The sequence below is a fragment of the Anguilla anguilla genome, chromosome 1 (assembly GCF_013347855.1).
Source record: "Anguilla anguilla isolate fAngAng1 chromosome 1, fAngAng1.pri, whole genome shotgun sequence".
In the NCBI taxonomy this organism is placed as follows: Eukaryota; Metazoa; Chordata; class Actinopteri; order Anguilliformes; family Anguillidae; genus Anguilla; species Anguilla anguilla.
The window spans coordinates 14,328,709-14,340,871 of record NC_049201.1 but is presented as its reverse complement, the minus strand read 5'-3'; the positions used below and the strand labels follow the sequence as shown (position 1 = coordinate 14,340,871).

Genomic DNA, 12,163 nt, shown 5'->3' with positions numbered 1-12,163 from the left:
CTACAGGTTTCTCTCATTATCTGTAATGTATCTTCATTTGGTATTAGACATTTATTGCTAGTGATTTCCTCACTGTCCCATTAGCCGTGTGAACATACATACTGCACAAACTGAACATCTTGCCAATTGTTTCAGAGAATTCTGACATACGAGTAATAGTAATTACACATGTTTCCAGGGTGTAATGTGATCCATATATAGTTTCTGCCTGTAGCAATTACAAGTCCAAATCTTACATCTCCTTGCCATGCTGTACACGTGCTAGCTTGTCAAGATATGAGATCTCGGCACTCTACTAAAAAGTGAAAATCAACCTGGATTTGCTGATGTAGACATTGTCTATTTGTCCTTGATGGATTATCAGTGATAAACAAAAGCTTACAAATACATAAAACCAATGATAATGCTTGGACTAAAAACTAAATAAGAACAACTATACAACTGCAAAATCAGCTATATTTTTTACAGCAGCACATGAGGTATATATCACTTATCACAAGTTATTATTCAATAATAAACATCCTTGACTAGGAGTTACATGAATTTGAGAAAACAATCATGCATCAATGCCTGCATATACATAATGTTCAATCCAAAAAATCACCAACCACCACATAATAGAAAATAATCAGTTGATAAATAATCATATAATAGATAGATATAATATATCATAATAATCATTGATAAATATTTCCATAAATTTTTTTGGTACATAACATTGCAAAGCACTATCAAGTAACAACTACACAACAACAAAAAAAGAAGAAAAAAAACCCAAAACAAAACAATATATGCAGCTCATGCAGCTCCAGTCTGTTCTTCTGAACCTAAGCAATTAATTATACAGAAGATGGCCTGATGGTAGCATGGCTATAGGGACAAAAAATAGTCACCACCCAAGTGCGCTGACTCAGTGTTTTGGTGTTAGTTTCAGTGTTGCTAATCTGTCGGCAGTCAAGGAATTTCTGACTGTACTTAAATGCTGATGTATTGGTAATTCTAACCACAGTTCAATTTTAAATGTAACCTGTTATATAAATGTCAGTTGGCAAAGCATTTTTCTAGTAATATTTCTTAGGACAAAAAATGATTAAATAGAATTTTTTTTTAAAAATCTTATGATATAAACTCTTTTCTTCTACAAGATCTCAGCAGCTAAATATGAATTAGTCTTGCGAAATGAAAAAAAAAGCTTTGTTACTTAAAGTGATGCTGGTGGGCCAGTGGTGGACACAATAAACAAAGCAGTAAAAAACAATATCCCTGTGCTGTCACATGCAAATGGTTAAGCAACTGTTCTGATGCCAGGGTTGGAAATGGAATTGAATTGGCCACCCCAACAGGATGTTGAACTGGAATGACAGGAAGTGGAAAATAATTCATTACAATTCAAAGAAATTCCACTCAGTCACACAAGATACTTTCATAATATCTTATAATTTACCACAAAATACTAACATTTACACCACTAATTACTTCCATCTATTTCCTCATATAGAATAGCTAGTAATACTGCTTTTTACTTCTATTTTAGTGCCTACTAGATCAGCTAGACCAGTGTTTCTCAAACTCGGCCCTGAGGTACCACCGTGTATGCTTGTTTTCGTTCCAACCACAATGGCAATCCCAGAATTTTAACAAGCAGTTAATTATCCTCAATTATGCTTTTCATGTTTAGAGAGATTAAGCCACATTATGTCAGAAATAGCTATATGCATGCCATGAAAAAAGAATAAAAGGCTGAGAACCACAGAACTAGATCAATGCTCTAAGACCATTATGATCTAGACCTCTAGATATAGAATTTTGTTTTACATTTAAAGCCATAATCCCTTTAATTTCCAATTGAATGTTTTACAGACAGGTAAGGCATTGCTTATTTACACATTGCAGCACTATGGGACACTGGTTTTTTTCACATCAAAATAAACATAATTTAGGTAGTCACCATAAATAAGTAGCTATACTATATACTAGAATATGATGGATTTGAAAAAAGAATTTCAGCCCTGAATGCATTTTCTTAACCATTTTATTAAACTTAGTAGACACGTTCAGTTTTAGTAGACAAGTTCAGTTTGTATTTTAAAAATGCCACTCTGTTCTAATACTAACATAGGACTGTTAGTTAAGATGTCAGAGATATCAAGAGCAGTCACTGTAAACTATTTTAAAAATACTTTGCTGAGACAGCGGCCTGAGCCTCTCCATGCAGGATGTACATTATGACACACCTTCAATCCTAAAATTCTAATTGAAAGACAGCTAAACTCTCTAAAACAAATGACAAAAAAGTCATGGTTAATGAAATTGTCTCCATATGTTGTTCGAATGATACCATGTGTAATGTACAAAGCATATTAAGAAATATAAATATACTATAAAAAGTTACACCTGAAGTATGCATGTGATCTGCCCTTGTTGTGCACCTCTGCGATATATTACACCAAGATCCCAACACCCTTCAGCCACTGACAACCTTTTAGAATTCTTTGACAAACTGGGGTGGTCGTTTCAACATTTAGACTCACTAAATTTGACAGTTTGATGAAAACTGGCCACGCTTGCTACAGTGCTACATCTCATGATGGCTGCTGTGCATCACGCAGATTACCAAATATACAGCCTGAGCTATGACACAAGCCTTTGAGCAAATACTACATTCCAAGAATAATGATCTTTTTACATTTTACACAAAACATTATAAACGGATGGTGACTATGTTCAGACTTAAAGTATTGTTAAAAGAGTTCATGCTGTTTTATGAAGATTCCATTTAGGATTAAATCATAACTCCACCCAGTTGTGCACAAAAACATTCATACCCAGCCCAGCACACAACCGTTTACTGAAGTCAGGAGATACAAACAGGTTTATACGTAAGGCACATTTTTTTAATCTCAAGATAATGCAAATGATCTTATATAATTTAAAAGCAAGCATGATGATACTGAATACATAACCACAGCCTATAGTCATAAAGGTACTTCTCAGAGTGACCCATAACAATTCATTTCCACTGTGTACAGCCTTTTTCTCTGTCATTAGACTGGTTTACTGTTCTGTTTATGGTGCTGGTCTCCGCCCCAGGAAACACTGTGCAGAGCTGTCCAAATATCATTGTCTTGAGTGATTACAGGGAAGGCCTCTAGATTGAACTCCATTTCGAAGTCATTAAATATCATTATATTTATTTTGTAGAACAGGACAGGACATTGTTGCTCCTATGTGCACTCTATCATCTCACTGACTTTGATGATGTGAACCCTGTAATCAGAATCCAAGATGAAGGCTACTTTTAAACTTCAGAGCAGAAATTTTAAAATTCACGCTAGATTTAAAAAAAAGAAAAAAGAAAAGATAATCAACAGATGCCCTTTCCAAGTCTGGGGTCACTAGACTTTGACAAGGCACAGGGGAAACAGCAGTCCTCGCTGGTCTTGTGCCATAAACATCTCTTTTCTGCAGACTTTGAAAGAAAATCTAACTGACACTTCACTTCACAGGATAAAGCATGAAAACACATTAACGGTGAGTGCCTGGAAAACACCTCCCATTTCTTCTGTGTATATGTCTTGTCCTGGAGGGCAGTGGGCCTGAGTTCCGGTCTGTGCTGGGTACTGATCCACCGGCCTGCATGGACCCCCGGTACTCCAGGTCTGCAGCCTTTCGGTTTTCCATAAATCACTAGAAAGACGTCCCAGGCTGTGTCCCCAAATGCTTACACAGGTGTTCTCAGCCGACAGCACTGTCTATGGAAACAGGCGGTTCACAAAGCAAAGCACTGTTCCCCTGTCTTTGATGTCCTCCCCAGTTCCCACCCCTCTGTCTCACTTTTCTTTCTTGCTTGTGTGCTTCCCATGGCGTCCAGCTTTGAGCTGCAATGCAGAGGCACTTTTTAAGGTGTGTCTCTTCCCAGATGCTAGTTCCTCTGCTCCTGGCTTCCACTGCACCAGCTGTGCATCCTCCCCACCCGTGAAGAGAGCGCCCCCCGCAGGGTCCCACTGGAAACAGCGAACAGTGGCAGAGTGGCCACCCTGCAGAGATTTCCGTAGCTCCAGGCCCTGGTCACTGCAGTCAAAGAGGTGGAGCTCCCCTCTGATGGTCCCACCAATCACCAGGAGCCTCTCCTCCTGCTCCACCCAGGCTCCTCCCACAAAGTAATCCAGGGCTGAATCTCCAGAGAGAGAAGAAGAGCACCGGGCATCAGGGATGCTCAGAACGGTCAACGGTTCCTCCGTTTCCATGTGGGCCAAGTCCCACAGGTGGAGACCCTCATCATGGCTCAGGCACAGGAGCCTCCCATATTCCTTACCCGCCCAGCACACCGCACTGACAGAGGAGCCGGAGTTACAGGTGGCTAGCAGGGCGTCTTCCTCCGAGCCGTGGCCCAGGTCAAACACGTTGACCAGGCCGTCAGTGGAGCCAGAAGCCAGGCGGTCTGGATCCCGAGGGTGGAAGCGCACTTGAGTGATGTCATCGCTGTGGGACTCGGAGTACACCCCCAAAACCCCGTCCCTCTCCTTTGCCATGCGGGCATCCCAGAACACCAGGAAGCTGTCCTCCTCCACCTGCTCAGTGCCAGCGCACAGCACCACGTCATTGCAGCTGATGTCAAAGCTGCAGAAAGAGTGAGAGGAGGAGCTCTGGAACACCTGTACAGCCTGCGAGCCGGGGCAGCGCACATCCCAGGCGCACAATGTCCCATCAGCAGAGCCTGAGAACAGCAGGCCAGAGGAGGAGTGGGCAAAACGCACTCCACACACTGCCCCGCTGTGACCCTTGAATTCACCCTGAAGACTGAGGGTGTGCGAGTCGTGCAGAACAACAGAGCGGTTGGAGCAACAGGCAGCCACCAGCCCACCGCCAGAGCCTGGAGTCTGAACAGCTAGGTCCAGCAGGTACGTGGGCTCCCTAGGCTGCAGGCGTCGAGCAACTGACAGAGCTGCAAATTTGTCCTCCAGGTTCTCCATGGCAACACTCATCCACAGCCTGCCAGAATTTCCTGGTGGAGGAAGAAAAACATGATAAGGACTGTTTGCCAAAATTATTATTCGTGTGAGTAGCTCACACAAACTGCGAAGTTACGAGGGAGACGTTATGAGCGTAAATAATGAAACGCTGATGGTTCGCAAACTGTCAACCAAGGGTACTCAAAATCACGTGTTGGACGTGACACTCATTTACTTTTATGATGCCAAGCGATTACACCAATGACGCGGTACACCGAATTCTGTATCTCTCGCGCTGTCAAAAGGAATCTGCTGAAATGTAATAAGTTCCGTCGATCGGCTCTTTTACTCACAGATTACATTTCTTGCTACTACACGTATAGATATAATATATCATATATTTTATATTAACGTTAGGTTGTGCTAGCCAACTCACTGACTTCAAGACTGGGTTCAGATGTTTTCTGTCTCAAGTGTCAAACTGGCAAAATATTCGCTGGAGATAATGTATTATGACATATCAAATATATTATCTAACAAGGAATATTCTAATAATCATAGCTATCCACAACCACAGAACTAAGAACCGCGGCAACTAATACGATATTACTTACACATGCGGTGCATTGCGGAGTAACAACAATTTGAGACCCTTGGAAACTCTTCGTGTAGAGAGAAGTGTTCCGTGACATAAAACGCACATGAGACTTGGAACTTCTGTATTAATACACCTGGTATTGAAAAAAAAGTCTATGTTGTGCTTGTTTGTTTTTTGATAAAAATGCGTTACATGGTTATTACAATTAATGACGAATATTTGTAAAAGTGAATATTCAATTATAATAATATTCACTTTTATGGATAATAATTGCTTTCTTTGGCCACCAGGTGGGAGTAACTCACTGTAAATCTTTACACCTGGTGCCATGTATTCTTATATCGTTTTTTTATCGAATAAAACAACTGTTTTATTCTTTCGTATAGAGGCGTTATTCTTTCATTTCGAATGTGATTCCAATTCTATTTTGATTTGTTAAAATCAAACTTTCATAAAATACCTAATAATTACTACGAAATATATATATATACTATGAAAACCAAACCTTTTTTCAACTGTCCTTCTCAAATAAACAACATGGAAGACTAGAGAGTGAGTAGGTCTAAGGATAGGAAGTTAAATGCCATAGAAGGGACACTGTATAGGAATAAAAGTGTTTATGTACTGTCCTTGATGTACAAGCAAGGATGGTCAGTGCATTAACCCTGAGAAACTGAAATCTGTGTATGTGCGATGTTACTGATCAAACAGGTTTAATATAACATAGTTATAAACAAGATTTCTCTTCTGTTAGCTTTTATTTTGCCACACAGAGTTGAATCGGTTGAAAATCTTGTAGCCCATGCCGAACCACAGAGTGGCATTCTTTTCACCATCAGGATGAGTCAAAACGGAAAGGTCAAACCCGCTGTTCTCTGGCCTGCATGTGGATGCTCAAAGGATCGCTCTAAACCACACAAAGGTGCACTTAAGCCCTTCAGCTCCTGGTGCCTCCTTGGTGACAAGTGAGATGAATGCCCCGATAAAGCCACAGATCACAGAATGCGGAGCTTGAAAGCGACGGAGGTGAAACAGAGTCTGGTTCTATGCGCATGGCTCAGTGAGGGGAGGGTGGCAGATACTCGCCATTATTCTCCAGCAACAGAGGCGCCTTTGTCTCACCCGTCTGTGGGACCATAAGAAATGCAGCCCCCCGCTTTGTTTTGCTTGACGCTACGTTATCTCTGCGGTTCCCTGTGGGCACCCTGCTTTCCTACTTCAACTTGGATGACGAAATAGATTTTTAAAAAATAAAAACTGGCTCTTGTGCAGGGTGCTCGATTTGTGGGAAGGAGGGGGGAGGTTATGATGGCGTGGTTGACATTGTTAACGGCGGACTGCATTTATATAGCGCTTTTATCCAAAGCGCTTTACAATTGATGCCTCTCATTCGCCAGAGCAGTTAGGGGTTAGGTGTCTTGCTCAAGGACACTTCGACACGCCCAGGGCAGGGTTTGAACCGGCAACCCTCCGACTGCCAGACAACCGGTCTTACCTCCTGAGCTATGTCGCCCATTGTGAACAGAAGCTACCCAGGGCACCACTGTTTGCTGGGACAGGACCAAAGGAAGGTGGTAAGATGAGGAGGGCGGGGCACTGTGCCCGTGGCGGGAGGCCTACCGCTCCCAAATGGCCCGCGGCAACAGGCCTCTCACGGCGGGGCACCAGATCAGACAGCACCGCCGCGGTTTCAATGGCTCCGCTTCGCGCCAGGTGGCCGGCCACGTGCGCCCCATATGCGCCAGGGCTGCTCAATTCGGCGGGGGGAGGTGGCATCATGAAAGCAGAATGTTCATTAAAAAAAGCTGTCCAAAAATGACGCGCATCACAGCGGAAAAAAAATAAGGACTTTAGTTCAAAGTCAGGCTTAAATGTTTGCACATGTCTGTCTGCCTGGTACCGTCTGGTAGTTTGGCAGGCAGCGGTGGAAACTCCGCTCCGTGCCTCCTTAAGGTACAGGCAAAGCCGATAATTCACCAAAATCTAAACACTAGAGGCGAGGGAGGAGGCAGCCTGCGAGTCAGTTATTTTAAATAAAATCTGTTTGGGCCTAGCGAGGACGTGGCCAGGTCAGGCTCACGCATGCTAGCACAGCACCGTTATCCAGTACCCCACTTGGCCGAACATTAATAATTCAGCTGTTGTCAAGTAACACAGTGTGGCGCTGGGGTGGATCCAATGATCTCTTCTGCCTCCCCCTCTCAGGGCTGAAATGAAGAGACCGATCCCATTACACAGCAGGAGACCAGGGTGACAGACTTTGCACACAGACGCTCGACAGACACTCAACAGACCTTCTGTTCCAGCCCCACTGCTCAACAGAAAAAAAATGAAGAGGGTACTTTTACCCTGAAGATACAGACAAAGGCAACGTACTGACGTAGCGGTCTCAAATAGGTTGTTTTTCCTCTGTGCTCATCAAATTTGTATTTCAAATCAAACAATGACTATGAGGCAAAATTCACAATGTGCATTTATTTCTAGTGGGTTTATTTTTATTTTTTTCTACAGAAAGTGAAATATACTGTAATGCCATCAAACAGTCATTGAACCTTTGAATTTAACTGGATGTCAGAAGCACAGACACTCAAACAAGTGATCAAATTGGTATAGCTTTATTAGCCATTTGTAAATTAGTGAATACAAATGGCTGGAGTGGACAGGTACCAAAAAGATTTTAAAAGTCTTGTTTGCTCCATTTCTTTATTGTGCAAACTCACTGTACTTCTGGGGAGAAATGAGTCCCCGTGCAGACCGTATGAATATTTCTCAGAAAGGGAAAGCGATGTGGAAAATGCTCATCACACACATGGAGTTAACTCATTTGTAGGCGAACGGCCCCTCAAAGTTGGTAGTAACTGAAACAAACTTACCAACGGTGTTGATTTGCAGTGGGACGTACTGTACGGACGTACTCCATGTCACAGGCGTTGCTTTACCTCTAACGACTTACAGCTTACTTTGGACAAAACAGGGACCAGAAAATCAGACGTGGGTTTGGTCAGAAAAGTGGAGCAAAGGCAGAACTGAAACAAACAAGACCTCTGGTGGCTTCAGTTAGAGCAACAGATGAGCCAAAATCAACATCTCACCACCACGCGCCTCTACCGGTAGGCCCTGTGCTGAGCTGACAGTGCTTTCAGTAAGCATGAAAACGGTGTACAGGAAAAGCAAATTTGCAGTCCACAGGTGCAAGGGAAGCCAAATGCAGCCAGAACAGATGTGGCCATCAGGGGAGATGACACCAACCTAGAGGAGAACTACAGAAGCTCTGCTTACACGGTCTGTACGACAGGCGTGTCTAAATCTAATTCTCCCTTTTCTAAATCTACCCAAGGCCTTCTGGCAATATATGTGCAAATTATTGAGCTTTCCATCAAACAGTCCAAAGTTCAACAGTGAAAAATTACATTTCTTAATTATTTTCTCAAAATTAATTTTCACACCTTCAGCTGTAGCTGTTTCTGTTGAGAACAAAAGAGTTTTGCAGCAATTAAAATGATTTACCTGAGCCCACTCCAAGTGAGCCTGGAGAAAAGAGAAGTATGCATATTCATCCACTGAAAAATACTGCTTTTTAACAGCAGACCTTTTATACTTTGTCCCTCACCTTAGGAGTGAAATCTCATGGAAATGATTTACACAGGTTGTTGTGTTAATGACTGAGGAACAAACACACCACTCAAAAATGAGAATACGAAGGCAAAATTTTACAAGAAAAATCAAAATAGATGCAGGATATTTTAATTGTGCTGCTTAAGTAAAGCAATAATGAGTTTTTAAACCTAAACTCTGCAATTACAAGTTTCAGAGCTAGAGAACAAACCAGACAACTTTTTACAGACTGAAATTAAAGATAGAGATGAAATACATAAAGTACATAAATACACAAACCCAAACATGCTGATAAACTTATCCAGAACATTCCTCAACAGTCATCATAGAACACGTCCACACCCTTGCTACTCCAAAGCAGAGGAGTCACTCAGTACTTTAGAACAGTTACAGTAAAGGCACTGGGGTATATAGAACAATGGAACTTAGGTCAAGCTTAAAAAATAAAAAAACTACGGGATTTAAGTCTCTTTTTTTGGTCTTTTGTATGTTTCTGACCTAAAGTATTCTTTACTAAAGGTACAAAAACCCTAATGCTGTACATACAAGCACAGATAAAAGCTTTAGCTTTAAAATAATAAAGTACACAAACCTACAGACATACATACAGACACATGGTGATGCCCAATAGCTTACTTCCATTCCATTGTGTAGTATTGGAAATTTGTAGGGGCTGGATTTCAAAACTTTACGCCTGTCCAGGCTCCACTAAAGCTCAAGTTTAGTATTTCAGGGAATTAAAAATAAATTCATTTTTCCTCCACTCCGGCAAATTAGCTGCAGGTTACAATAAAATGGGAAAAACGAATGTCATTTCTTTACATCACCTTATCCAAGATGGTCAATTCATTTTACATACAAACTTCTACATATTCCTCTAGGGTTTATATACTGAAATCTGAACCATGTTTTAAGAATACTGACATGGGAGAACATACAAAAGCAAGAGGTGAAATGACTAAAGTGAAAAATGAGGTAAGTGGAACCAGTTTGGATCAAAGCAAAATTATATTAACTTCTAGCCCGTGGGGAGCAATGCTCAGTAAAGACTCACAGTGTTCACAGTGCACACACAGTAGGCCCTCAGTAGAGTCTGGTGTTGAGGCGTGACAGCACCAGTAACACCAACACTGCAGTGTCATTAACCCTGTTCACCCCAGTCCCAGATACAGAGCAGCCAGAGATAGCAAGCTCTACTGCCCTTCCCTGGGTTTATTTACATAAGAGCCAATCAAGACCACCGCTTTCTTTTGTTTGCTTTTTTTGGAACCCGAGCCCTACATTGTCCTGTTAAAATAGATCACATCCGTGACCTCAAGTACAGCTGACTGGAACACATCCAAACTATCAGGACAAGGACACGGGATTTAAAAAGAAAAACAACAACAAAACACCACATAAGTAAAACACAGGCAACCATGACACACTCAAATGCGTACGCACGCGCACACACACACACACACACACACACACACATATACAGACACACACGCACAGAAACACATACGCACACACGTACACGCACAAGCAGGCACATGCACACACATACACCCATGTGCACGCACACGCACACATGCACGCATACACACACACACACACACACACCAACACAGACGTTGCTGAGAGCTAGCCTGTCTCCAGGCTCCTTCCCCAGCTCTGAGGGGTTGCAGAGAGGAGGCAACAGCAAAGGGAGCAGTGCATTCTGGGAGCGGCAAAATAAGTGACCCGAGGGGAAGTCTCGGCCGACCGTTTCCACGGCGGCGAAGTGCCTTCCCGCTCTCATTTAACCACGCTCCACTTTCACAAGCACAAGGACATGTGACAAAATAAAAATAATAACATTTATGTATAATTTATGTACCGTACTAAAGCAGCAATTACCTTGGTCAGCTAGGGAGAGTACTACAGCAACACTGTAGTAAGACTAGATCATTTTCTGCTATATTTAACTGTGTTGTGAGCAGACCCCCACGATGCAGTCGTGGCAGGTGAGGCAGCAGGTAAGGAAGCTGAAGGGAGTGAAGGATGGTGCACTGAGGGATGTGACAGGCTACTCTCATTTGGGTGGGTGTGGGTGGAGCAGCACTGGCGGAACAGATGCATAAGAATAAAAAGAGACAAAACTGCAACAGTTGCATTAAAAAGTGCAGCTTCAGGCAGTACAAGACTGCGATTCTCAGCACAAGGCCGCAAAATCTCACTTCTGCTTTAAACTTCCCTTTTGCGCCTCGTCCGATGGGCACGCTGCAGCCCCCTGCAGGCGGGTGTGGGGAACGAATTTTCAGTTCCTCCAAAACGGCACGGGTAATTCGAACGTGCGTCAGAGGAGAACGGCCTGCTCCCGCTGACGCACCTCTGCGTCCCGTCGCCTCTGTCTCCCCCTCTCTTTCTGTCCTACCCTTGGCCCCTGTCAGCGGCCCCCGCCTCATCCTCATCTTTCACAGTCCCAAGGCACGGGACACTTCAACCACAGGAAGCCGATGCGTGCGACTCTCAGCTAAAACAGGAAGTCCCTGGGCAGCAAGCTCAGATCAGTGTTAGTGTTAGGGAAAGGGGGAGGGGTCAAGAGGACTAGAATACGTAGGGCATGTAACCACCCCCCCTCCCTCTGATGACCAGAAAACATCCCTCCACACCCAGTCCACAGCTATCAGGGAAATCTAAGAAGTACATGTGCCTGTTAATGGCTTCTTTCCTCCCAGTTCCCCACACTTAAATCTCTCCATCAACAAAACAAATACAGAAACACACAAAGAGCCCTTAGGGGAGAAAAATATGAAAAACAAGACTCGGATCTTATGTAAAAAAAACAAACAAAAACAAAATGTGTCATTCCTGGCTAGATTTTCAAGTACAAAAATCTAATCAATTTAAATGGGAATACAAAAACAGAATATTTATTCTTCAAGGGTTTGAGCTGTGCTGAACAGTTCTCTAAGCAAACCAAAAAAAAAAACAGTTCACTGTGTGTTAGTGTGTGTTACTGTGTGTTTGTGTG

General features: G+C 42.8%; 1 protein-coding gene across 3 annotated transcripts; it reads right to left on the bottom strand.

Annotated features, from left to right (window-relative positions):
* Nucleotides 1–438: 438 nt before the first annotated feature.
* On the bottom strand, nt 439–12,153 carry wdr89 (WD repeat domain 89). 3 transcript variants are annotated; one of them, XM_035408077.1, is made up of 2 exons: nt 8,424–12,153; nt 439–5,005 (listed from the first exon to the last, which is right to left on the bottom strand). In XM_035408077.1, exon 2 carries the CDS (start codon nt 4,983–4,985, stop codon nt 3,831–3,833), a length of 1,155 nt encoding a protein of 384 aa, XP_035263968.1. In that variant the 5' UTR covers nt 4,986–5,005; nt 8,424–12,153; the 3' UTR covers nt 439–3,830. The 3 variants fall into 3 exon arrangements, with proteins under 3 accessions (XP_035263968.1, XP_035263970.1, XP_035263978.1); XM_035408079.1 differs by lacking the exon at nt 8,424–12,153 and adding an exon at nt 5,567–5,875; XM_035408087.1 differs by lacking the exon at nt 8,424–12,153 and adding an exon at nt 5,389–5,542.
* Between the last annotated feature and the right edge of the window lie 10 nt (nt 12,154–12,163).